Source organism: Mauremys reevesii, linkage group 2, assembly GCF_016161935.1.
Source record: "Mauremys reevesii isolate NIE-2019 linkage group 2, ASM1616193v1, whole genome shotgun sequence".
In the NCBI taxonomy this organism is placed as follows: domain Eukaryota; kingdom Metazoa; phylum Chordata; order Testudines; family Geoemydidae; genus Mauremys; species Mauremys reevesii.
The window spans coordinates 103,346,552-103,370,595 of NC_052624.1; the positions used below are offsets into that span (position 1 = coordinate 103,346,552).

General features: G+C 39.9%; 1 protein-coding gene across 9 annotated transcripts in view; it reads left to right on the plus strand.

Moving 5' to 3' along the window:
* The first annotated feature begins 264 nt into the window (after positions 1-264).
* Positions 265-24,044, plus strand: part of IKZF1 (IKAROS family zinc finger 1) — a 105,826-nt gene continuing 82,046 nt past the window's right edge. For 2 of the 9 annotated variants that reach the window (XM_039524405.1, XM_039524407.1), the window contains exons 1-2: positions 8,172-8,372; positions 22,505-22,558. In XM_039524405.1, the coding sequence (XP_039380339.1) occupies positions 8,222-8,372; positions 22,505-22,558 (205 nt within the window). In that variant the 5' untranslated portion in view covers positions 8,172-8,221. Of the gene's footprint in view, positions 444-2,168; positions 2,189-7,983; positions 8,004-8,171; positions 8,373-21,992; positions 22,013-22,504; positions 22,559-24,044 lie in introns of those variants that run through there. The other 7 variants (XM_039524411.1, XM_039524412.1, XM_039524410.1 and 4 more) reach the window with 6 other exon arrangements.

Genomic DNA, 24,044 nt, shown 5'->3' on the forward strand with positions numbered 1-24,044 from the left:
GGGCATTTTAGGTTGAACATTAGGAAAAACCTCATAACTGTCAGGGTGGTTAAGCACTGGAATAAATTTCCTAGGAAGGTGGTGAAATCTCCATCATTGGGGATTTTTAAGAGCAGGTTGGACAAACCCCTGTCAGGGATAGTCTAGATAATACTTAGTCCTGCCATGAGTGCAGGGGGCTAGGCTAGATGACCCTTCTCGTTCTATGATTCTATGATTCTGTCTCTGTGTGTTCACAGTACCTAGAATGATGGGACCCTGATACTGACTAGGGCTTTTTGGCACTACCATAATATAAGTAATAATATGCCTTCCTTACATAATGGAACTGTAACTGGGTCCCTGTCTCCATTGTAACTGTAGTGTAGATAGGCCTTCTTGATCAGTCATCTGGCCAACAGGTTGTTTAGACTGCAAGCGCGATCAGACTAAGAATTACACAGGTGAGTTAGAGGAAGTAGGTGGTGACAGTTTAGAATGTTGACCAGAGATCGTGGATTCAAATTGTATCTGGTTATGCTTGGTCCTGAGATAGAAATTGTTAGAGGCAAATTTTAGAAGGAAAGGTATTTCACCCATTGAAATAATGTAAGCATAGACAACCGATTGGTCTGACCCTGCTTTTCTTGCACACCCCAAACTTCCCTTTTCTATAATGTTTGAAATTTTAACCACACTAGTTAAAATATATTTTAATAAAGCAAAAATAAAAATAAAAAATCTTTTAACCCCACTAAAATTCCTAAATATGTATAATACATATAAACTGAACATGAGGAGTTTGCTGTTATAAAAATATTAACTCCTTAGACATTACCTGATATAACCTCCACTTCACTTTACCAGTCATGATGAGTCAGATAATGTAGCAATCCCTAATGCAAGAAAATATTTCTTCAGTCGTATTCAGCACTCTTATGTTCCCTTCCTATTTTCTGAATGGTATTTTTGCATTTTGTAAAAGTAAGATCCTAATAATAAAAATCATATAATGGTCAAGTAAATACAAAACGTGAGTGAGGAAATCAGTAATAAAATGTATGGGATTTTTATATTATTTATTTTTACTGTATTTGCGATTTAATTGCACAATTTATGCATATGGACACAGAGCCAAAATCTGATCTGAGGTACGTTGGTATAAATCTGACCCATTGTGTGTATGTTACACTAGATCTATGAGACTCTCACTTTGCCAGTGTGTGCTGTCATGAATTTCTGGGATAGGTCCTTCTATTGTCTCATCTGAGGTGTCAGGTCAAATAAGCAATATCTCTAAAATAACCCCTCTTTCTATCATTGGTCTTGTTCACCTCTCTCCATCTTAGGAACAGTATGTGCAAAGGGCTAATTTTCATACTGCCCGTAGTGGCCTGCTCCTGCCCTGAAGGGCTTAAAACAGCCCTGGGGGAAGGTTGTGGCTGGGAGCTACTAAGCTGGGCTGATTGGGAAGTGGCTGCAGCTGGGCCATGCCCCAATCAGGCCACAGCTCGCCTGGATAAAGAGGCTGGGAGCCAGGAGCTCAGGAGTCTCCTCTGCTTGTAGAGGGAGAAGGGCCTGGCTGCAGGGAGCTAAGGACAGAGTACCTGAGTGAAGCAGGGCTGGGGACAGGCTGAGGAGTTGGGGAGCTCTAGCCTGGAAAGCCCCAGGCCATGGCCTAGCAGAAGGCCAAGAGGTACTGGGGGTTGCAGGGGCAGCCCAGGGGTAGGTAAAGGCAGCAGGTCCATCACCTATGATGAGTGGCTGATACTGCAGTCTGTGAACGGGGGCTAGATGGAGACTGGGCAGTAGCCAAAACTGAGGCAAAGTGGGGATAGTGGGTTGGGGGTTCCCCAGGGAGAGGATACCCAGATTGGTGGGGTACTGCCAGGGGGCAGCACCCCAGTTAAAAGGGCACCAGGGTCCAGGGAGGGACATGGGGGCCAAGAGGACAGGCGGATCACCAGCCTGCAGAGGGCACTCCTGGCTGGCAGTGAGCTAATTCCCAAGGAGTAACCAGCAGGAGGCGCCGCAGGGGTGAGTGTGCGTGTCTACACCGCCCTGACACAAGTTTAAAAAATGCACACATCTTGCTCTTATTATTATAACTGTTTGCTTGAGGTAGTGCCCACAATGTGCCAGGAGCTTTCCAGACATTCAAGAAAGGCTGGTTTCTGCCTCAGGAGCTGACAGACTAAGGTAGACACAGGTAAGGGAAAGGAAACATCGAAAAGGATTTCCTAAATATTTAAAAAAGATTCACTACAGACAGCATGAAAAAACCAGGGTTTTATGGGGGACTTAAAAATAGAGAGGGTAGAGTCCTTGTGGGTGAGTTCTGACAGGTCAGTCAGTGCACAGAGCGGTTGCAGGGAAGAGGACATGGAAACTGATAAATGGGTAGACCTGGGTGGGAACACTGGAGGAGTGGAAAGGGTGATGAAGCTTGATAAAGAAGAATAAGTAGGGCAAGCGAGACTGAATGAGGTGACCACTAGTTTGAATATGATGCAATAGTAGATGGGGAACTAGTGGTTCAAAGAGGGGAGTGACATGAACAATTTGGTGGGAAAAGGAGAGGACTTTGGTGGCTGTGTTTTGTAAGTACTGAACGGGAGCAATATGTGCTTTTGAGACGCCAGGGGTGAAGCTTCTGCTGTCAAGTCAGGGTATAAAGAGCCTGAACGAGAGATTTCACTGTGAGGATAGAAAGGAAAGGATGGACTGTGGAGATGCTAATAAGGAAGAAATGTCAGGTCTCTATAAAAGGGGGGGCACACTCTCTTTTTTGTAAATTCAAAAGTTCTGAGCCATTAAATAATTGGGTTGCAGTTGACGTAAAGTACCACAACAACTGATGAAATAAAGGCATTAGTCCTGTAATTGCCTAATTCATTGCCAGGAACATCCTTGAAGAACGTCTCTGTCTTTGGGAGAGGTGGTCTGAAGAGATTTCTCCTTGCTGTCAGTTCCACTGGGAAAAGCTCCTAACAATGTTGCAGAAGAATATTTCCTCTCAGATTCATCTCTATACAGAATGTACAATATTTGTACTATGGCATATTAAGTTTACCAACCATGTGCTACACACATTACTTCTTATAAGATGTAATATGAAGCCATTGTTTTTTCTGTGTACTGCTTCCCTACATTATTATTTGTCAGTATCACCATACTGAGTCACCTGTAAAGGTGTTATGTTACCTGTCGGTTGTGTCAGCCAATGAAACTGTTGGATGGTTGACAGTGACTCATTACAAACATGTAAATAGTGAAACTTCTGTCAGTCAGGAATAACTTGACGAAAACAGCCTTTACCTCTGATCATCTGAAACACAAAATAGGTTTGTCCTCTGCACCAACTGGTATGCAGCAGATGAGTAATTCCATTACCATTCCAAGAGAACAGATTCTTATCCTCTTAGTTTTGTTTCTTTCCCCTCCTTCTTTCTCCTTGTCCACTTGTTTGTTTCATCTGCCTGTTATGTCTTGTCTTCTAGGCCCTCATTCTGCAAAGAGAACCAGGTGAGTGCAGGGGTGCACCTTGGTGATTCTCTTTGTAGGATCGAAGCCTTAAATTGTAAACTCTTGGGGCAGGAGTTGTCATTTAATGTAGCTTTGTGTAGTGCCTGAGGCCATGGAGATGCTGACCTAGTTAAGCCCTCCACAAACTACTACAGTAATAATAGATAAAGGAGAAGATTTTCAATGGCACAAATGGCAGCTAGGCGTCCAATTACCATTGTGCACGTGAAAGTCTCCCCAAAAACTGATTAAGCATTTAGTATGATCAATTGTGCTCCACAATCTTAATTCTATATATACACAAATATTGTGCACTTTTGCTCTCAGATCTGTGGATCTCCACAATTTGGAATAACTTTGGTGCTGGAGAAGCTGTCGGCAGATTCCACACTGATAAACAGCTATTTGGACTTTCTCCAGGAAGTGCAGATCACTAGATCTGCATGTGTTCCACATAATGTTTGTTATTGCACAGCTGTTTCTTTTGCTCGTAGGTTAAAGAGCCATTAAACCAGAGGGCTGATCTGATAGTTTTGACTTATGCAAAATTCCCACTGCAGTCATAGGATTCCCACTGCAGGAAGAAGAATTGTAGCATTAGGCGCTACCCGGGCAGTCTGAGAAGTACTGAGGATCTCCTGTGAGTTGTGGATTGCCCTCAGCTGACACTGCCTTGTAGAGGGCACTCAGCATCTTGCAAGATCTGATTTAAAAAATGGTAAAATAGCTCTGACATGTGTACGGTTGGTGGAGTTTGATCCTACAACACCTTATCAACTTTTCACGGAGAAATCATGGCATGTATGTTGTGAAATGCACTTAATTTTTTGGGTTTTTTTGCAGATATGGTTTCCCTTCCAAGACACACAAACTAGTCCACTCTATGAACTACTGCCCTGCAAAATTTCATTTAAAAATAATGAAGCAGCTGTAACTTAGAGGAGCTCCAAAAGCATAACTCTTACATCACAAGATTGAAACTCATTTTTTGTGGCGGAGAGCCTCTGGGTACTGCTAACCAGCTTCCACTTCCCACCCCTGTGCTGAGTGAAGTGCTCCCTGTGTATGTTTCCCCGCCTCACTGGGATATCATGAAGCTGAATTATTGCTTGTAAAGCTCTTTGGGTTCCTTGGAGGAAAGGCACTATCAAAGGGCATGGTGGTATTTTCTTTCTAATGCAGGAGTGAGTTCTTGACACACACAGAGCCAAGTATTCCTTTCATTTACACACCCGCAGTTGCACCAAACCAAACTGACGTGCTCCAGTGTAACTGAGATGAGAATTTGTCTCCAAATTCCAGCCCCTTGTAAATCTGTATGATCCATTTATAAATCCCTGAAAATGGATTGATAATGGGAAAGACTGAAACTTTTCTTGTTCTTTAATGACAAATCACAGTTTTTAAAGTATGGCATACATCAGGTACATTTCCCTACTTATGCTTCCGTAAGGTGTTTGACTCGGTACCACATGATATTTTGATTAAAAATCTAGACTGATATAAAATGAGCATGGTATACATTAAATGGATTAAAAGCTGGCTCACTGGTAGGTCTCAAAATGTAACTAAATGGGGAATTATCATTGAGTTGATGTGTTTCTAGTTTCCTTCAGGGAATGGTTCTTGGTCCTACACTACATCCTAAGATGTTTAACAAAGACCTGGAAGGAAACAGGAAATCATCACTGATAAAGTTTACAGTTGACACAAAAATTGGGGGAAGAGGAAGGGTCACTGATAACGTGTGATCTGGATCACTTGGTTAACTGGGTGCAAGGAAACAATATGCATTTTAATATGGGTAAATGTATACGTCTAAGAACAAAGAATGTAGCCATATTTACAGGATGGGGGACTCTATCCTAGGAAGCAATGACTCTGAAAAAGATATTGGCATTCATTGTGGATCAGCAGCTGAGTATGAGCTCCCAATGAAATGCTGGGGCCAAAAGGGCTAATGCAGTCTTGGAATGCATAAACAGGGGAATCTTGAGTAGGAATAGAGAGGTTATTTTACCTCTGTATTTGACACTGATGCAACTGCTGCTGGAATACTGTGACTAGTTCTGTTGTCCACACGTCAAGAAGGATGTTGATAAATTAGAGAGGGTTCAGAGAAGAACCATGAGAATGATTAAAGGATTAGAAAACCTGCCTTATAGTGATTAGACTCACAGATAGGGTGATCAGACGTCCTGATTTTATAGGGACAGTCCCGATTTTTGGGTCTTTTTCTTATATAGGCTCCTATTACCTCCCCCCCCCCATCCCAATTTTTCACATTTGCTGTCTGGTCACCCTACTCAAAGAGCTCAATCAATTGAGCTTAACACAGAGAAGGGTAAGCGGTGACTTGATTACAGTCATAAGTACCTACATGGGGAATAAATATTTGATGATGGGCTCTTCAATCTAGCAGATAACAGTGTAACATGATCCAGTGGCTAGAAATTGAAGTTAGACAAATTCAGACTGGAAATAAGGCAAAAAAAAATTTAACACTGAGGGTAATTAACCTCATTGGAACAACTTACCAAAGGTCATGGTGGATTCTGCATCACAGGCAATATTTAAATCAAGATTGGATTGTTTTTTTAAAGATATCCTCTAGGACAGTGTTTCCCAAACTTGTTCCGCCACTTGTGTAGGGAAAGCCCCTGGCAGGCCGGGCCGGTTTGTTTACCTGCCCCATCCGCAGGTCCAGCTGATCACGGCTCTCACTGGCCGCGGTTCGCTGCTCCAGGCCAATGGGAGCCACAGGAAGTGTCAGCCACTGTTATATAGGAGGTCAGACCAGATCATCACAGTGGTCCCTTCTGGCCTTAAAAAGAACAGGAGTACTTGTGGCACCTTAGAGACTAATAAATTTATTTGAGCATAAGCTTTCGTGGGTGACAGCCCACTTCATCAGATGCATAGAATGGAACATATTGTAAGAAATATATATACATACAGAGAACATGAAAAGGTGGAAGTAGCCATACCAACTGTAAGAGGCTAATTAATTAAGATGAACGATTATCAGCAGGAGAAAAAAAACTTTTGTAGTGATAATCAAGATGGCCCATTTTAGACAGTTGACAAGAAAGTGTGAGGATACTTAACATGAGGAAATAGATTCAATATGTGTAATGACTCAGCCACTCCCAGTCTATATTCAAACCCAAGTTAATGGTATCTAGTTTGAATATTAATTCAAGCTCTCAGGCATAACAAATATAATATTCAGATATCCTAGTCTGTGTAGTCCATATCAATCCATTTGTGCAAAGTTTCCTGCAGGGAGAGGAGGTTGACACTAGATCTTAGAATGGGACCTTGGCTACAATTTTATTATTATTTGTATTATGGTAGTGTCTGTAGACCCCAGCTAAGATCAGGGACCCATTGTTCTGGGAACTATACAAACACATGGTAAGAGACAGATCTTGTTCCAAAGAGATTACAATCTAAGACCCCAATCCTGTAAACACTTACACACACACTTATCTTTACTCCTGAGAGTAGCACCATTTAAGTCAATGGTACAGCTCACATAATACAAAGTTACTCACATACTTATGTCTTTGTAGCATGAGAGCAAAAATAGGCAAGACGGGATGGGAAAAGGTTGTAATATTATCCCCATTTTACAGATGGGGAACTGAAGCAGAGAGACACTAAGGTTCCAGTCCTGCAAACAGTTATGCATGCTCTTAATATTAAGTATGTGAGTAATTCCATTGACTCAATGGGGCCCTGGATTGAAATTCAGGAGCTATGGGTTCAATACCTAACTCTGCTATATATTCTATGCCTGACCTTGGACAAGTCATTTAAGTTCTGATCCTGCAAATATATGATGCATGTGTTTATCTGAACAGTACCCATGTCCTTACAGTTTGACTCATTGGGTTGCTAGAATAAGGACCATCCTTCCTCTCTAACCTCAGCTATGGCCACACTACTCAGAGGCTGAATTTGAATTGGTAGTGTGTGCTAGCCCACCTGTATAATTACTATAGGACGCTGAAAATAATACATAATTGGAGATGTTGAAGAATGTACAACAGGTCAGATTCTGATGTATGTCAGTGTAACTCCTGAATAATTCTACGGTCATCAGAGGAGTTATTCTAGATTCACACTGGGTTAATCTGGATCAGATCCTGGCCCACTTTGTCTATGTCGCTCACTTGTGTACGCTTTATAATACCCTTGCTAAATTCTATTTGTCAGGGTTGCATTTTTCTTTGCTGGCCAAGTAAAATACCATCACAGCAGGGGCAGGTGAGTCGCTTTTATGCCTAACCTTCAGGATGGTTTTTCCACCGTGCGTTAATGTAGTTTATTTTACCACACGTGGTCATTGGGTACCCATCCCCGGGCTTTCTGGGCACTTTCACATGGGCTTAAGTTCAAGATCCAGAGGCTAACCACCGCCTGGGGAGAAAGTCGGTGTTGTGCATCCCAGAGGAGGGGGCTGGCTCATCCTGCAGCGCATGAAGGGTTAACAGGTGGGTCAAGGAGAAGCCCCGTCCCGCTGGGCAGCGTCCGGGCGCAGCAGTGCAGAAGAGGCTCGGTGAGAAAAGAGGGTGTTGCCCTCCTCTGACAGCCTCCGCGAGGCTCCTGCGCTCTTCGGGGCTGCTGGGCTCGCCTTAAAATGAACCGCTGTGCAGGGCGCGGGGGAGCGTAGCGGGAGCGAGATGCCCGCTGGAGCTGGCCGGCTGCAGTCATGTTGCATTGGAATGAGGAAGTGGAGTGGAGAGGGGAGGGACTGAGAGCGGAGCTGCCTCCTGCCGCGGCTCTGCTGCGAGGAGGAGCCGCAGCACATGGAGCTGGAGAGGACTGGGAGAACTGTCTGCAGCCAGCCCCGGCCAGAGCAGGTACCGTACTGCCGAGCCGCAGCGCTCCAGGGGGGGCAGCTGCGGAGTGTGGCAGGGCATGTCTCGTCTGGCATCGCCTTGCTGCTCGCCCTGTGCCGCCCTCTGCCTTTTCCTGGGCTGCGAGTAGCCTGGGCTGACACCTGTCTGAGCGCTTTGCTGTGCCGCAAACTTTTTTTTTGGGAGGGGGTTGGGAGAGGAGAGGACAAAGTTTGCTGAGGAGAGGGGGCCAGGGGTGAGTGTGGATGGTGCGAATGGTGGGGAGGTAACTTTTCTGCTTAGGGCAGGAGGAGATCCCGGCTAATGTTTGTTAGGGGCCAGCGCTGATGCCCTATCCTGGTGGTCTTGCGTTCTGGGATCATAGGATGATCACAAGCAGCGGACAAGGGGGAAATTTGCCATTTACAGCTGCCCAGATAAGGATGGGCTGTTTCTTTCGTAGTGCTTTAGCAATGCATATTTGTTTGTTTGCACTATTGTTCTGTATATGCTCTGCTAAAAGCGGATGCGCTTTTTGGCCATGGATCCTAACCTCCTCCTCTTCAGAAACAGGTAGCTTTAGATGAGATCCCGAGGAGTCAGTGGGATTCCTCTATGTGTATAGTGTAAACTCCAAAGAAATACACCAGAAAACTTCAAACTAATACAAGGAAGGCTTGCTTGTTTTGTTTTATTTTAAAGAAATAGGGAACAGTGTGAGTTGAGTAATTTCAGGAAGTTGTGAAAGAAAACTGGGAGATTACAGAGGCTAAACAAGCTGGTTTTCTCTCTCTCTCTCTTATTTTTTAAATTAATGTTACCAATGTTCCTTCTTATCCTGACTAGGTATGATAGTAGGAAATAAATTTATTGAAATGTAGGTTGCACAAGAGAGCCAAGATACTTTTGAATTATTCCCTAACGTTTTTAGAAATAGGCAAAACCAGTGAGATATTTTAAAACAATTATTCATTATTTAAAAAAAAACACATCCGGAGGGTGAGGAAAGTAAGGGGGCAGTAAAAACATAATCCCCTCTCAGGAGCATGCTTCAGTGTCTGTGAATCACCTCCAGCACCTAAGTTCATTCAAAGCCCAAGTTCAAGTAGGTTGCCCCTGTAAATTACAGAAAGAAGGCAGCGTGGGTTCCATAACCCATCAGGGACTTGTGAGATGGAGAATACATTTATTTGGAGATCTGGCTATAAGGAAGGAACTATCTTCATTGTTTTCTTCATTGTGGTGTAGGCTTTCTCAGCTGAAGATTTGTTCTTTCTCACCACACAGCACAACTTGTGATTTCCATAAGTGACTGTTTTGCCCTGTAGTCTCTTTCAAAAAATTAGTATAGAAACAACTTCACACTTCAGATGTCATTTATAAGGAAGCTTCTAATTTTGTTGTTTTCTTTTTAATTTAAGAAATGTCTTACTTTTGGACAATTTTCTACAAAGTACAGCAAGACTGTCCTGCATTGTGCAAAGCATCCTCTTAGGCTTTTGAGAGTTAAGATCCATGATAATATTGTGGTTATTTTCCGTTTACAGATAACTCTTAAAACTACTATCCTAATACAGTTTATAATCTCAAACCCTTAGTTTGAAACTGGTGTTTTGTAGAATGTAATAATTTTTAAGATGGCATGGTCTACTGATCAAAAGCATAGCAAATAATTTGAGGGGAAAATAATGTAATTTTTTTGAAATGTATAAATGAATGTGCTAGGTATTTACACACATTAATGGATCTGGAATTTTCAGAAGGGCAAGGGTAAAGATGGAGAACAGAAACAAGACTGAGGACTCTCCAATTCCGTTTTGTCCATAGGACAGTTTTTAACATGTCAATAGTTGGATATCACATAGGTTGTATCCAGATGCATCCACTGTTTTACAATCCTAGGAAAAAACACCAAAAAGAGTAGCCTACAAGAGAGATTTTATTTGTTTCATGTGTTCATGACTACTTTCCACTTTGCAAGTTTTGTAACTATTAGTTCATTTTAAAAGTAAAAGACAAACTAAGGGCCAGATTCTGCAAGCTCCCACATACACATGCATGAACATCAATGGACTGCTCATGTGGATTATAACTCATGCAGGATTACACCCTAAATAAATTGGACACAATAAACAATCATTAAAATATAAAGATGAAAAGTTAAACTATTACATTTAACCCCCACTCCTCTGTCCCAAACCTGTCCAAATAATCTAAAAGGTTTGGCTTGCATCAGTTAAAACAAGGAAATTACATGAGTTAGATTGCCACTCTCAACTTGCCCTCAACTTCCCTCTTTATGCCCTAGTACTTCAGGGATCTACTAATGTGAGTTCATGAAGCACTTCTGCTGCAGTGTCTAGACAAAATGTGAATTAAGGATGGAGTGGCAGTCTCAAATTGAAATTTCATTGCCTCTGTTGATTTTACAAGCCACTTGTATTCCCACTTCTTTTTTTAAATAATTTTCATTTTGTTTTTTTTAATCCAGAAAAATTAAAAAAAGATGGGGAAAAAATCCATTACTACTGTATTGTAAATGAGCTTACTTTAGGCCTGGGATTCCTGCTCATGGGGCTGATATGGATTACACCACAATGTGCAACACTTCTTGAAAAGTAGTTACTACTTTCATGTTGGAGCTGCTTTTCGAATATAAATTGTCCATTTACATGATTTGTTTTGTTTTTAAATCATGAGTGTACATCAAAAAGAGAAATATATTCATTTAAGACCCATGTCTATGTTCATAAAATTGGAAAGGAAAAAAAACCCATAACAACACTTTATCCTGCACTGAGCACTTGAACTTTTAGTCTGAAGCAAACTTGAATGCCCAAGTGCTAAATCCCTATCCTCTCAAAGAGCTACTCATGGACACAAGAAATTGGATGAAAACCCTGTGCACCCAGAGTCTCTGCTGACATATTCTCCTTTTAGAAACCACAGTCCTCATTAGCAGAACTGGGTGGGGGAAGACTCGGCTAGCTTGAGGAGAGCTATACTTCACTTTGTATGCGATCCTTCCTTGTTCTAGTGATATCTGGTGCCAGGTTTAAAAGTCTTGTAATAAATATTAACTTTTGGGCATCTTGGAATTGTGTTAGCTTTTTATTGGTAACATTTAGTTAAATATTTCTTTTCTACCGAGTGTTGTAAATGAAAATGTAAATATAAATATAAAATTATAATTAAAATTCAAAATCTAAGAACCCACTTTTTGAGTGAAATCCTGACTCTGTTGAAGTCAGTGGGAGTTTGGCATTGTCTTTAATGAAGCCAGGATTTCATCTCTCATGCATTAATATCTGGAGTCAGGACCTATCTCGAATATTTTTATTCCAGTGGAGCTGCTTTGGAGACACAGGCATAGTGTGAAATTTTGGAAATAGTGCACATTTACTCCAGAATTAACTGTTGTTACCTGTCAAACACTGATGTTGAAGGGCACAGCATGGTTTAAATGCTTACCTGTTTCCACTCAATGCTCGTAATAACTGCAGAAACTTAAATGTTTTTCTTTGGTGCATTATTTATCCCATATAATGTTTTGCTGAGTGGCCATGTATCCTGAAGAACACTAAGTAAGTTAGGGTGACCAGATGTTCTGATTTTATAGGGACATTCCCGGTATTTGGGGCTTTGTGTTATATAGGCGCCTATTACCCCCCATCCCCTGTCCCGATTTTTCACACTCGCTGTCTGATCTCCCTAAAGTAAGTTGCAGCATTTTGTAGTATGTGCAGACATTGCAATGGAGCTAAAGACCTGTCATACATCTGATACAGCCTAGGTGGCATGTCAAATACCATTGCTAACTTTGGACACAGATTGGTGGAATGCTTCGTTGTGTAAGTGTGCATGTGTTATTCATGCAACGTGCAGCATGATAAGAAAATGCAGCAATCCCCATTCCAATATTAGTAAAGCAGTTTTTAATTCTGTTGTGGGCTTCAAAGACTAAAACCTGGTTCACCCGTTACTTCCACCAAGTAGCTACATTCATGTCCAGTGTGAGAGGAGAATCAACCTGTGGTGTTTTAAAATAGTGGTAGAATATTGTATCCATATTGCTCATCAGATAAATTGTATAACTCAAAAATGATGCCACAAACCTTTCCAGATATATTTGTATTTGAACTGAGAGGTACTTCTTATACTGTTTGCACATTCCAGAGGTAAGGAAAATGCTTTGAACAACACAAAGCACCAAATAAATTATATATCCTATGTTGGCAGTTTGTGCTTGGAAACTTTTTTTTAAAAAAATCCAGTAGGTGTTAAAGTCACTGATCCAGCCCAATCCTGTATCTCTTTAGTAGGCAAAACTTCCACTGAAGACTTCAGCGGGAGTCTCATATTTATAAGGACTACTGCATGGGCTCAAGGGTTAATTTTATTGTCAGGTTTTCTTATTGTTCACCAATGTACTTGAATGCATTTTGAAGTCACAATTTTTCCTGCTACACAGTGTAGGAGAATTAAACCAAATTGGAAATAAATAGTAATGTGTTGGCAGATTTTTAATATTGGCAACTTTAGAAGGTAAGTTAGCAGCAAGTGCTGCTAATATTTTAAGGTGTTCCCACAAAATTTCCGTTCTTAGTCTGTGACAAAACCCTGTGTTCCAGGGAAGCATGTGATCATACAGAGGGAGGGTTGTGAATCTAATAATTTTCTATTTTATAGTCTTCTCTTAAACGGGGAGGAGGCAACACCACTGGACACCTAAACTAATATTAAATGCATTTGCTGGAACTATTTAGAAAAATATGGGGTATATGTTGTGTCACTTGAAATGCGGACAATGAATACATTTTAAAAATTAAAAAAAAAAAGTCTGCCCAGGTGTGTTCGATCCTCTGGGAAACATATTGAAAATCCCTGCCCCTTGGTGAAGTAGCCCAAAGGCAAAAACACTTGCTTTTCTCAAGTGTTTTTATGAGCCCCAAAGAATCATTTGCCTGTGTCAGGGAAGATTTAACAGTATCCAGAAAGGTGTGTGAACCCTGTCAGAGGCAAGGAAATTACCCCCAAATCACCCTTCAGTTTGGTGGTGAATTTTAACAAGGGGATGCGCCAAGCCCCCTCCAGCACATTATGAATAACTATACCGTCATATCTCCCTAGTGGCTATGCATTGGAAGTGATTACAGAGGGCAAGTAGCCATTACCAAGGTCAGCTTTGACTTGATCTCCTCAATCCTACATGTGTGTATCATTATGATTTAAAGTCAGTAGGAGTTTTACATGTAGATTGGGTCCTAAATTTGAACAGAACTGAGAATTTTTGCAGATAGAGGAATAGATTGTGGTGCACCTTAAAAAAACAAAATAAAACAAAACAAAAAAAACCCCACAACACAACACCCATAAACCACACCTTTTCCCCCTAAGCCATGCCCTCTTTTGTGCTCTGAGTGTTTCAACATGAAGAGGTTGTGGAATCAGGGCCGGCTCCAGGCACCGGCTCAGCAAGCAGGTGCTTGGGGCGGCCAAGGGGAGGAGGCGGACATAGGGCTCCTCGGCGGCAATTCAGCGGCGGGTCCGTTGGTCCCTCTCGGAGGGAAGGACCTGCTGCCGAATTGCCGCTGAAGAAGAAAGTGACGCAGTGGAGCTGCCCCCGATCGTGATCATGGTTTTTGGTTTGTTTTTTTTTTGCTGCTTGGGGCGGCAAAAACCCTGGAGCCGGCCCTGTGTGGAATGGATAGTGGTTGATACTACTTTGAGCTGAGTAGACTGTAACCAAGTCAAATTGTACCTGTTGAGTGCAAATCTAGGCCCCAAATCTGCAGATTGATATATATTCTTCACTTTACTCAGAGAGTCGTCACATTGGGAAGTTGTGTGTGTTAGTGCAAGATTGGCGGCTTACCTTGTGAGTGTGCTTCAATACAACAAAATGCATTTATATTGCATTTTTCCAAGAGGCATCACAGGATGATTTAAATAAAATATAATCTAAAATATTAATGATTTTAAAAGCAATGGGAAGCATCTGTTCCTTTAGCTTAATAAGATGTATTTTTAATAACAATTTTAAAACATTTCTATTCCCCTGTTGATGTTTCATTAGCTTTCTCAGTAAAGGAGACAATGACTGACTGATAGATTGTAACCATGAAACTGACTACATACAGTAGACCAGACCCACAGTTAAAACAATGAAGTGACCGCAGTGTAAAACTGGAATAATCAATAGTTGATTGGGTCCAAAGTATTGCAAAACACACAGTAACCAAAAGAAAGAAAGAGAGGGGGCAAAAATCTGTTAATTTATTTCAGTTATAGTAATTTTAGGAGTTATTTTTAACTGTATCTAGGAAAAAAATACACTCACATATAAGATACTGTCCAAGCAAATAATGCTCCTTTATAATCTTAAACTGTGAAGAGAAATTAGGAAGTAATTCCACAATCATGGGTATAGGTACTAAAACCCCTTGTCATTTGGAACAAACCAAATTGACTGCTGATTCTTACTTCAGTATATGTCCTGGGGTATTTGGCAATAAAAGCTCCATCAAATATAAAAATGTCCCTTTCTCTCAACTGTTTTGCTAGATTTGCTGTAATAAACATCTCTGTTTTTAAAGTAATACATAAAAATTCAGTTCTGCAGGGATGTTCCCCCTGATTTGAGAGGCAGTGTGCAAGAATGTCCTAGAGCAGAATTTGGCTCTTGGATAGTGTGCTTTGTTCTTAGGAGAGTTAGTGCCTTAATTTACACTCCTGACTTTTTTAGTCGGTTTGTTTATTTGATGGAGGTGTGAGTCTTTTCTGTATGATGGTGATTTTATTTGGCTTAATGAAGAAAGGAGTCAGAGTTCAATGAATTACTAAAGCATGGCCTCAATTAGAAAAATTCTCTCTTTATTTTTCTCACATGCAAAGCAAATTTTTTTTAATGAATCGGGTTGCAATCTAAAAATTTGGAAGATCCTTTTTAATTTTTGCTTTGGCTCAGGTATGGACATCTGAAAATTGCAAGAACTTGTATACAAAGTGAATGAAAAGGGAGATATGTATTCCTTCCCTTCATAATATACTGCAATAGAGATTTAACTGATAGATCTAATAGAAAGCTAGTAAGATTATATGTGGAATGTATATACTTTTTCAAAAAACACCATTTTCAGTGCTCTTACAACAAATTCCAAAAGAACTGAGAATTATATAGGATGTTTGTTTCAACTTTTTTCAGACCCTCACAATTGTTCACTAACATGGAAATTAATTTCACAAGTGCCATATATATAAATATTTTGAATCTGTGCTTTTAGCAAAGTTATTATTATTATTTCCTTACTCTCATGTCTTGAATTACAGTGCCTCCCTCATTTTATAGACAGGGACTCTCAATTGAATGTTGACTGTACCATTTCTAATTGTTTTGTCAATTCCCATAGTTAACCAGAATTTACACCTGCCAGGAGTAGAAAAATGACTGTATTAAATAAACGCCTCTCTAGACTTTTGGGAAAATAATGAATGCAGACTGGGTAGAAGAGAAATTGTGATGGCGAGGGGGAAGGACTGATCTTTGTTTTAAACTTCTTTTTATAAAGTCCCTTAATAGCAGTGAAGGTATTTTTAATTGTTATTGGAAACATAGCGAAATCCATAGTGTGATGCTCAATTTTCTGTCTTTAGAAGGGACTCTTTATTTTTCTTCTTAGTTACTATTTATATTGAGTAGTGTGATGGGGAGGAAATTAAAATAGAATTAAAATGGTTCCGAAGTAGCGTCATTTGTAGAGATTGTGAAGTCTACTTTATTAAATACCAGTGATAAAGTTAATTATCAGCTGCTTGTTGAGATATTGAACACTTTTAATTAAAACCAGTTTACAGGTTTTAGCAATTTTCTACAAGTATTTCCACCACATCCTTCTCAGTTGATTCAGAATATGCTACATTTACTCAAACTTAATAATCTTCCTTCTTTTGCCTTCTTCCTCATCTACCCAATTTGGCAGTAAAGGATTCTTTAAAACAAAATGACCTCATTTACAGTAGATGCATTAAAAAAATAGAAAAAAATAGAAAGATAAATACTTTTACAGGGTTTTTCCTCTTTGTTAGTTCATCATCTCTCCGTGGTCTTTGGTCCAAACCTCAGGTTTAGCAGATTTGAGGGAATTATCTCAGTAACATTCTGCAGTTTGAAGCCGTTTGATGCAGTTAAAGATACAGCTACGCTGCAGTTATGCAGATGCATGCAACAGTTGACTTTTTTCATTAATTGTGGACCCGTACATGCCACTCCTCGCTTAGTCATGCCATTAATATGCATACGCTTTCAAATACTTTGAATGGTATATTCTTTGATGGTACCAGGTTTGCTGGGAAGCTATCTGGGTTGGCTTTATCGAGTTTGACCTCTCTCTCTGTATTATTGAAGCTACGACTCACGTGAGATGCATTGCTTTGGCTATGTTTTTTTATGTTGTATCCTGTCTGATCAAGAGCCACTGAGACTTTTATATTGCAAAGACCACAAAAAAGGAGACTCATCGTAATAACATCAGCAATCATTTAAAGCCAGTTCCTGCAATTCTAACTCAAATGAGTTCTGTTTACTGCTTGCGTAAATGTGGGTTGCAAAATCAGCCCTTACCCTGTATGGCTTTGTTGTGGGGGGGAGGTTATGCTTTTTTAGAATAGACCTATTAGCCCATGATTATAGCAATGGAAGAGTCCCTGTTCAGCCATCATGTGTGCTGTATGCATTTTGGGTGGGATTTTCAAAAGTGCCTAAAGCAGTTAGGAGCACAAGACTAATTGTAAATGGGACTTGTTCTTCTGACTACCTTAAACTCTTTAAAAGCTCTTACCCTTTAATTGTGCACATCATTTCAGAGAGCAGTATCACTGGCTATGTGGTTGTTTAGTTGTGCATCTCTGAGACCTTTCCACTTAGGTGCTGGGGCTTAAAAATCCCACAAAATGGGTAGGAAACAAGTAGCGAGGAGTGTAAGGTAATGTAGTTACCTGGGCCCTATTCATACTTCACAAAATCAAATAAGAAGTATATAAACAGAGGGCTAGATTCTGATCTTAGGTGTGCTGGTGTAAATCCAAAGCAACTGCACTGAGGTCAATAGTGTTATTCCAAATTTTCATCAGTGTATTTGAGATTAGGATCTAGCCTAGAGTGTGTTAATATAAGCCTTGATCCTGCAAACATGTATGTACTTAACATGGGCACATGTGGTGTCCTATTGAAGTCACTACCCAAGGGCTTAAACCAAAGAATGTGGAAATGTAGCAGGATTGGGATAGTATGTTGGAGTCAATTAGGCAATAGGCCTTATCCTGCAGTCTCTTCACACTCCAAAATCCCATTGGTTTCAGTTCAAGTTTTGGTTGCACAGGATGCAGGACTGAGCCCTCATGCTTGTACATCATTTTGAATGTATAAAGCACGTTATAAATGCAGTACTTTAATGTATATGGTTTACCTTTACTTTTTCATTGAAAAATATGAGATGAAATAATACACCAACACTCCATTTGCAGAAAAATTTGATGTATTTTGAAGGGCAACATCCTGAAATAGGAAAATTACCCTTATAGAGATGTTTTCCCCGACAGCATCCTAAAGGATCCCATTAACTTATGGGCCCAAATTCCTCATTGATGTAACCCTGCTGCAATGAATTGTAATTGATGTGAATACTTAATCTGGCCTGTTTTGACTGTTCAGTGGGGAAAAAAATAGCTCAGAGTCTACAATGCACATATTGGGCCAAATTCTCCTCTCACTAACAGCAGTGCAACTCTGCTGAATTTGAATGGTGTTGCATGGGAGTAACTGAGGGCAGACCTTGTCCCACTCAACTTTTCTTCAGACTATGAAAGGTTAAGTGTTCCATGTGAACACATTCAAAATTGTGCATGTATAATAAATTAAACATGATGTGGCTGGCATACACGTGTGCATTTCCCATGAACACTGCATAGGCAGAGTTGTAGAGGGGAGTTGACAAGAGGAAAAGAAATCATGTGCATGTCGGCATACACAGGATTTGACTAGATGGCAACCTGTACAATTTCTGTGTATGTGTGTATATAAATTAATTGTTTTCTTATTTAAAGCATCTCTTTGTGTAAAACAGGACCAATATAGAACTTCCATTTTAGTGTGCATTTCTCTAGGATTAATAATGTCATGATCCAAAGATTTACAATGTTGTGTTTTCAAAAGCATTATAATTAATTTTTGCAGTCAAGTCTCTAGATTATTAAGAGGAAAATATATTGGTTTGGATTCAATTTCTAAGGAGATTTGAAGAAACTGTATAATATTTTAAAGGGCTTTGTAGATATTTTTTGTAATGGCCCAAGCATTTAAATCCATATTTAGGGACCTAAATAAAAGAGGCCAGAATTTCCAGAGGTGCTGAGCACCTGCACCTCCCATTGAAGTTAATGGATCCTTATCTGGGTGCCTAAATGTGGACTTAGGTGTCTAACTTTAGGCACTGACGTTTAAAAATGTTGGCTTACATTCACTGTTGGCTTAAGCAGGGGCAACTGTGTAGAAGGCAGTGAAATTGCACACACTCATGCCTATAGTGAATTTGGCCCAATGAGTTTAAAATTATTATGAAAATTTGCAAGGGGTTGGTTGTTAATTTTTTTCCTTTTACTAAATAATAGTACTTTCCCCCAATGTCTCATGCCATATACACTTCTGAAGAAATCCTTTTGTGTCCACCTGTGATAACATTCAAAATCCAGTCTTAAATCGTAACTTTGGTGGGGGGAATCCTAGTGTCCTTACTCTGGGCTATATCCTGCTCCCCTTGAAGTCTATAGCAAAGCTTCCATTGATTTCAATGGAAGCAAGATCAGATCATCAGTACTTACTCAGGCATATACCCATGTAAAAGTTGCTTGAACAGGTAGTGCTCTCATTACACAAAAATTTGGCCCAATGGGAGATTATGCCTAGGTAAAAATTTAAAACCTTTTTACCAGTTCAGGGTTACAAAAAACGTATTGTCCCAGCACTTAGATAAGGGTTCAGTCATGTGTTCCTGGCAAACCTAAAGCTTTCTTTGGAATTGGTTGGGATTTCACTGGTACTTACAATCTGAATACACTAGCATTACACTATTATTCCCCCCTTCAAATTAGGCATCACCTGCTTTAATTTAATCAATTTAAATATATTGAATGATTGATGCTGTGGGTGCTGAACGCACATAAGACTAGCTCTGAGTTCCAAAAGACCATTTAAAAAAAGACATTCCCTCCTCTTTCCGAACCAAACTAAGATATTGCCCATCCACTCATCCCAAAACCTTAATCTCTTGTCTCTCCCAAAAAGCCTCGGGGAAAGAGGTGAGCCTGAGAGAATGTACTGAAGGTCAGCAAATCTAGGCTTTCACAGACCCAGGAGAGGCATTTTGCAGTGTAGAGGATCTCTCCTCAAGAACACCCAGCCTCCAGTCCTCTCCTATCTCAACCAGGGGACCTCCCCATTTAGAAATTGGGAAACCTTTGTAAATGTAACTCCGCATCTGACTCCAGCTAAAAGGCAAAAGGAGCATGCTTTGGGAGAATAGGAATGATTCAGTACTTGGTAAGCTGCAGAAATGTTGGGATTTTTTGGTTTGTCATATTAAAGGTGGGTAATTATGGGAATAATAAAATAGAAACTTTCTTATTTAAATAACCTTTTTTGTGGAAGAGACCATCTTTAGTGGATTTATTGAGGAAGAAGAAACCCCCCATATTTTGCTTTGTCTTCTCTGAAGCCCTGGAAATAAAGCTTGAAGCATTTTCGAATTATTCTAGAGACACTGTTTAATTAACATATAGGATTCTCTTCCATTGTATATTTTCTAGAGTTTTTGTTTGGCTAGAGTTCACCATGCCACAATGAAACTCTATGTTTATCAAACAGCTGGATGATCATCTAAGGCACCAAGAAATGCATAGGAATGTCTTTTTCTTCATTTGTGTTCAGTGACCCTTGCAGGAGAACTAAGGGAGTGTGTATATGGAGACTGGGCTTTTGTACAGTCCCACCTACCAGTACATACTATATTTCCGGTAACTGAACAGGTTACAATTAGAAGATGATGCTGGATTTCCCCTCCCTCAAGACAGGCTGTATTTCCCACTGACTACTTATCTTTATTAAAAAATGGACAAATTGAAATCTCTTCTGTCCCATATAAGTTGATGTAAATTGTTGGGTGGGAGGAAGCTTATTGTGTTTTGCAAAGCTACAATCTATTTTAGGCAGTGATTTTTTTACAAGTTGTTTTGGCTGGGACTAAAATTTGGGACTGAAATAAAGCAAAACAAAACGTTCTGGTATGTTTAGTAGCATTATGGCAGTTATGCAGTGGGTGGAATGCCTGTTGGAGGGGACAGACTGAAGGCGTTGTAGCAAAATGCAGAGGGTAAAAGTCTGCTCTTAAATCCACACAAGCAGATGTGCACACTGATACTGGGTTCTTCCTTGTGCACAAAGCTTCCATTGACATGAAAGGGAGACTTGCATATGTCTGAAGAGCAGACTGTTAGATCTGAAGTGCACTGTGTGGGTTCTGAGACAAATGTTGCTTGGGAAGTCCATAAAATTCATTGGAGAATTAAATAGGCCTACTGCTGTTACAAGCTTTTCCACTGCCATTTATTTGGTATCACGTTACTATCCCCAACATTACTGATGGCTTCTTTCTTTCTTTCTTTCTTTCTTTCTTTCTTTCTTTCTTTCTTTCTTTCTTTCTTTCTTTCTTTCTTTCTTTCTTTCTTTCTTTCTTTCTGTTTGAGGATTTGAGAAGAATGGATATTGTACACTTTCCCCAAACATCAATATAGTTTTATAACTCTTTGTACAGTAACTCAACCACTATCATCCTCCTGTTTCTAACTCGTTCATGGAAATGGGTTTCCATTGCCACCTTTCTGATTCCAGAAAACTAGATTGGTGGTGGTGGTGCCTTGAATGTAATGACGTCAAAAGAGCCAGATTCTCAGCTGGTGTAAACTGTCATAGTTCCATTGAAGTCAAAGAAGCTATGACAGTTTACATTAGATGAGGACATGGCCCAAAGCCTTGTAGTAGACAGAGTTTACAGGTTAAAGAACTTTTTTCTCCTAAGGTTACCTGAGTTGCCAGCACCATGCAGAAAGTTCAGTATCAGGTTGTGCTGGGAATACCTGCTCTAGTAAGCCATTTATTATCCAAGGCGCTACCAGATGTCCACCGTAGGCACTTGAGACTTCAGACTTGTAGGCTTGTGCTCCAAGTGAAAACTTTAATTTTATTTCTATCCACTAATCCTCAGCGTGCGTCTCCCCAGAGTTTGTGGTCACTCGCAACTTATGCTCAGAACATTATGTGTTGCAACAGAAGGGCAGTAGCTTCCCAGTATTTGTTACCAATCTGTGGAGCCAGCCATCTGTCAGCAAAACAGGAAGGCCTGGGTTCCCTTTGTCTCCTGGGCTTGTTTTGCTATTTTAGGGAGCTTTACTTCTCCCTGTGTAGAAGAAAGCTGATGTGGTCTGAAGCAAGGGCTCCTGAAAGAGTGAGGGCCCAAGACTGAAGCTGCTGTTTTGCCCATCTGCCACTGCTTGAGGTGTATTCATTATTAATGGAGGCAGTGGCGGTTGCTGCTCAGATATGCAGCCCTGCCTGGGTAAATGAGACATTCTTCAGCAAATTGCTTCGTTTTTTGATTGCTGATTGTACGCGTGTCACCAAGCTGACTCAAGGTTCATCGATGCATGCTCAGTAAATTAGAAAGAACATAACTATGGATCAACCAAGAGAATGAATTCTGTGCCTACAATGACCCAGGGCCATTTAATTTTCTGCTTAATTTTGTTGCAGTCAGTTTGCATTTTGGGTTATTATGCAGTAGGAAATTAACAATAAATAACAAATTTGGTCCTCCTGTGCTTGTAATGATATTTTTATAAATCTTTGTAATGCTGTTTTTAAAAGGATCAAGGTCTGTGCCAGTCTGATACCCAGGTATGCAGGGAGGAAAATAAAGAGAAAAATACATTATTCTTGCCAGATAATCTCATAGTTAAATAGCAAAGGATTTTTCTTTCCCCCCACCCCACACTTTTTGTCTTGTTTTTTGTATTTCACATTAACTTAATGCTCTTCCTCTCTTTCTTAGATTACTTGAGGAAAATGGAAACAGATGAGGCTCAAGATATGTCTCAGGTTTCAGGTGAGATCCTTAAAGAATACATCTACGATGAAAATCCTGAATTCCTGTTAATCTCTGTACCAGAGTGCAGTGTTGTTGTTATTGTCATTATAATTGCTTTGGATCTTTTGTAATGCCAGGGTGGAAAGCAGGACATAATTAATGGTATCACTTAATATCAAACCTAGTAGTGCATAGACTTTTTAAAAAGGAACATTATAAATAACGAAGCCAAGGAAAATATAAGTAGTTTTGCATTAAACCTACAGTATTACATCCTTGAAGCATGGCCAGACTCACGTTGGAGGGTATTTTGAGGGGACGGGGGAGTGAACAAAAGATTGACTGGTACATGCTGGTTTCAGGACAAATAAACTTCAGTCATGAGGGGAAATTATTAATTTAAAAAATTGCTCACCAAGTAGGTTTATGGAATCTCTCCTCCCCCCCCCCCCCGCCCCAATCTTTTATAACTCAATTTGGCTTAAGAAATAAAGACTGGGTAGATAAATATCTGGGTAGATAGTAAAAGCCATAGCACCAATGGCATTAGACTTTAAGGGTCAGAACTCTTTTATTCCCAGGTGTCAATGCATTGAAAGAATGTTTAAGTGTTGCTTGGAAGAGTTAGGCCTCTAAAATTTGCCCTATGAATATCATAGTTAGGATTCTACAGGCCCTTGGCTTTTTGTGTTTCTCCCATTGGGAGTTTTATTATTGACTTCATTGGGAATAGGACTGGTACCTTGGCAAGGCTGAAAATATAATTATCAAGATAATACTATTCTTAATACTATAGTGCTCCATCTCTAGTCTAAAGGAGCCATATAGTTTGCCCTCTTCATAGGTTCCCTAATATTTGACAACAGCAATGGAAAATGACTTTTAGTTTTCACTTTTAGTATGCTGACTAGAACAGGCCACCTTTGTTCATTGAGGCCTCCATCCTGCAGACACTTAAGCAGGTGGTTCACTTTAACGGACAACTGTCACAGTTAAAATTAAATATGTGCATAAGTGTTTCGAGGATCAGTACCTAAAAAACAGCTGTATGTGACCATAAAATGGCCTTGGACCTTAGAGCTGGTGAGGACATTTTTTCCTGCCAAAAATTAGATGAAAACTGTAAATATCATTTTCATCTATTTTTGGTGGAAAAATGAAAAAGTAAATTATATATATGCAGAACTAAATTTTGTGAGTGTGTGTGTATATATATATATATATTCAAAAAGATTTCTAAAAAACTAAATTTATATATATATATAATTTAATTTTAGAAATCTTTTTGAGTTTTCATCAGAAAAGAAAAAACATTTTTTTTATTTTTTAGATGAAAACCTGATAAGTTTAAAATAAAATAGATGTGTCCCATAGAACTTTCTGTTTTGACAAAAAAAGAAAAAAAGCCATTTTCCATCACACTTTTCAACAGAAAATTTCCAGCTATTCTGTATAGGTTTGTTGATTTCGCCCAAATCATCATCATCATCATCATCATCATCAT